This window comes from Triticum dicoccoides, chromosome 6A (genome assembly GCF_002162155.2).
Source record: "Triticum dicoccoides isolate Atlit2015 ecotype Zavitan chromosome 6A, WEW_v2.0, whole genome shotgun sequence".
NCBI classification, from domain to species: domain Eukaryota; kingdom Viridiplantae; phylum Streptophyta; class Magnoliopsida; order Poales; family Poaceae; genus Triticum; species Triticum dicoccoides.
The window spans coordinates 149,204,419-149,207,571 of NC_041390.1; the positions used below are offsets into that span (position 1 = coordinate 149,204,419).

The 3,153-nt window shown below is 43.4% G+C and overlaps 1 protein-coding gene across 1 annotated transcript in view; it reads right to left on the bottom strand.

The window, feature by feature from the left end:
* Nucleotides 1-1,822: 1,822 nt before the first annotated feature.
* Nucleotides 1,823-3,153, bottom strand: part of LOC119316340 — a 3,112-nt gene continuing 1,781 nt past the window's right edge. Inside the window, exon 2 of the mRNA XM_037590655.1 lies at nt 1,823-2,378. Coding sequence (XP_037446552.1) covers nt 2,083-2,378 — 296 coding nt within the window. The 3' untranslated portion in view covers nt 1,823-2,082. The remainder of the gene's footprint in view (nt 2,379-3,153) is intronic.

Below are 3,153 nucleotides of genomic sequence, written 5' to 3' on the forward strand. Positions count from 1 at the left end.
CATCCGGGACTCCGAATAACTTTCTGGTTACCGCATACTAATATCTCTATAACCCTAGCGTCACTGAACCTTAAGTGTGTAGACCCTACGGGTTCGGGAGACATGCAGACATGACCGAGATGACTCTCCGGTCAATAACCATCAGCGGGATCTGGATACCCATGTTGGCTCCCACATGTTCCATGATGATCTCATCGGATGAACCACGATGTCAAGGACTTAATCAATCCCGTATACAATTCCCTTTGTCTAGCGGTACGATACTTGCCCGAGATTCGATCGTCGGTATCCCGATACCTTGTTCAATCTCGTTACCGGCAAGTCTCTTTACTCGTTTCGTAACACATCATCCTGTGATCAACTCCTTGATCACATTGTGCACATTATGATGATGTCCTACCGAGTGGGCCCAGAGATACCTCTCCGTTTACACGGAGTGACAAATCCCAGTCTCGATTCGTGCCAACCCAACAGACACTTTCGGAGATACCTGTAGTGTACCTTTATAGCCACCCAGTTACATTGTGACGTTTGGCACACCCAAAATATTCCTACGGTATCCGGGAGTTGCACAATCTCATGGTCTAAGGAAATGATACTTGACATTAGAAAAGCTTTAGCATACGAACTACATGATCTTGTGCTAGGCTTAGGATTGGGTCTTTGTCCATCACATCATTCTCCTAATGATGTGATCCCGTTATCAATGACATCCAATGTCCATGGTCAGGAAACCGTAACCATCTATTGATCAACGAGCTAGTCAACTAGAGGCTTACTAGGAACATGGTGTTGTCTATGTATCCACACGTGTATCTGAGTTTCCTATCAATACAATTCTAGTATGGATAATAAACGATTATCATGAACAAGGAAATATAATAATAACTAATTTATTATTGCCTCTAGGGCATATTTCCAACAGCCTCCACCACTATCATCATCGGCAATGGTGCAAAAACATCTATTCGGGACTCCCCTTGGCTACTTGGGTGCAAGCCTAAGGATATTGCCCCACTAATTTATGAGGCCTCGAGGAGAAAGAACTAAAAAGTGCATGCAGCTCTCAACGCGAACGCTTGGATGTTAAAGAGCAACCACGACACTGTCGTCTTTGGAGACCACATCCAGGAATTTTTCACTCTTTGGATGCTTGTGCATGATTTCCAATTTGACGAACAAGACGAAGATGACATTGTTTGGAAGCACTCCATGGATGGGCTCTACTCGATAGCCACCACATACAAGATGCAATTCCTTGGATTGAATCCCCCATGGACTCCATGGTTTGGGAACTTTGCGCCCCTTCAAAGGCTAAATTCTTCGCATGGTTGGCTTTGCAAGACCGGATTTTGACCGTCCATCATTTAGAGTGGCGTGGTCTGGCAAATTGTGACATTTACCCTCTTTGCAAAAGGGAGCAAGAAATGGACGTTTACCTCCTCATCAAGTGCCGCTACACTATTAAGCATTTAGAAGTTCGGGTTTCTGCACATGGACACCTCCACTTGGCACTTTGAGGGATCCGTCATGGAATGGTGGGATAAGCCCTAATAGGCGAGCTATGGCCTCCCTCATCATACTCGTCTCTTGGATAATATGGAGACTCGTGTGTTCCGCCACAAGAGTGCAGCACCACCAATCCTCCTCAGAAGGCTAATCTTTGGGTTACCGCGGGCACTAAGAAACTAGGGCATATTGTTTTGCGCGAGTAGTTTTTATGCCATGATTGTGGGTCACTTGTAAAACTCTATTCTCTTCTTACTTAATGGAAGAGGCAAATCTTATGCCTCTATTTCAAAGAGGAAAAAACTATCTCGTATGGTATCCTAGGGCCAATTGAAGAGAAATCACACAGAACAGCAGATAAACTGATCCAGCCAATGTCTCTGTAAGCATCAGGCAGGGGGTGAAACAGATAGTGGCGCCAACGCACATACAGATGTCTGCTACAAACCTACATCATTTGATTAGAAGCATCCTACATAGCCCTCATGTTTACAGAGAGAGAGGACATGGAGAGGGACAGAGACGGACGATCAGGCTGGCATGATTCGACCCTTCAGGCTGGCATTTGATCAGTCAGTTCACACCGACGACGTCCTCGATCCCGTTTTCCTTGATCAGATCGGTGAACTGGTTCAAGTAGCTCACGAGCCCACCTAGCGACTTGATCAGCTCGTCGGCTTTCTGCCGAGTGGTCTCCATTGCATCAGGTGAGACGGCATAGGCAGGAGCATTGTGGTGGCCACCATCTTCATCAGCCTCTCCACTTAGTATCATATGAATATGCTGCGCGTTCTCGTTTAGCCTGTTGGCTAACTCCCATGCGTCGGCTTGGCTTTTCTTTGGTTCGTTGTGGGTCTCCATCTCACACCCTTGTGGACAAAAGAGCACAGAGGCATGAAGTTAGCCACAATCAAAATGTAACATGAATAAAAAACATTCACATTAACTGGTAGTACATGGTAGAGGCATGAAGTTTTTTTTTGCCGGGGTAGAGGCATGAAGTTAGCCGCAATCAATATGTAACATGAATAAAAAACATTCACATTAACTGGTAGTACATGGTAGGGATCAGGGATTTAGGTAATAATTCATCTAGAGACGAGATTAACTAAACATGTATCATAATCATGTGTGTTCATAGGATCTGTTTTGGAGATTCATGAATACAAAAGTGGGTGTTTATGCAAGCCATTGATCTAATAGCAAGGCCAATGCAATAAAAAGACGCAATGTTGGTAGAAAATGGGCTGCAACTAATACAAATCCACCTGCATGACCTACACAAGACAACAAACCACGTACTAACAATTTCTAAGACAAATACTGAATCAAATGCTTCACACAGATCGTTACAAACACAGTAAATTTAGAATCGGTCTATAATTACAGCATTTATAACCTAGAACCAATTACGGAATACAGGCTTATCACTTCTTAATAATGAGATCACATATCATGTTTTATCGAAGCAAAGCACGTTAGGTGCACTGTGAAATAGCGCCTCATTCCATCAAAATAATAATACAATGATAAGAGAACTTCTTGATATTCGTAAATAGGCAAAATGGCAACAATTTTTCTTTCTTTAGGATATGTTAAAATATGGATATATTAACTTCCTTCTATAAAGATGTTAACGCCCCC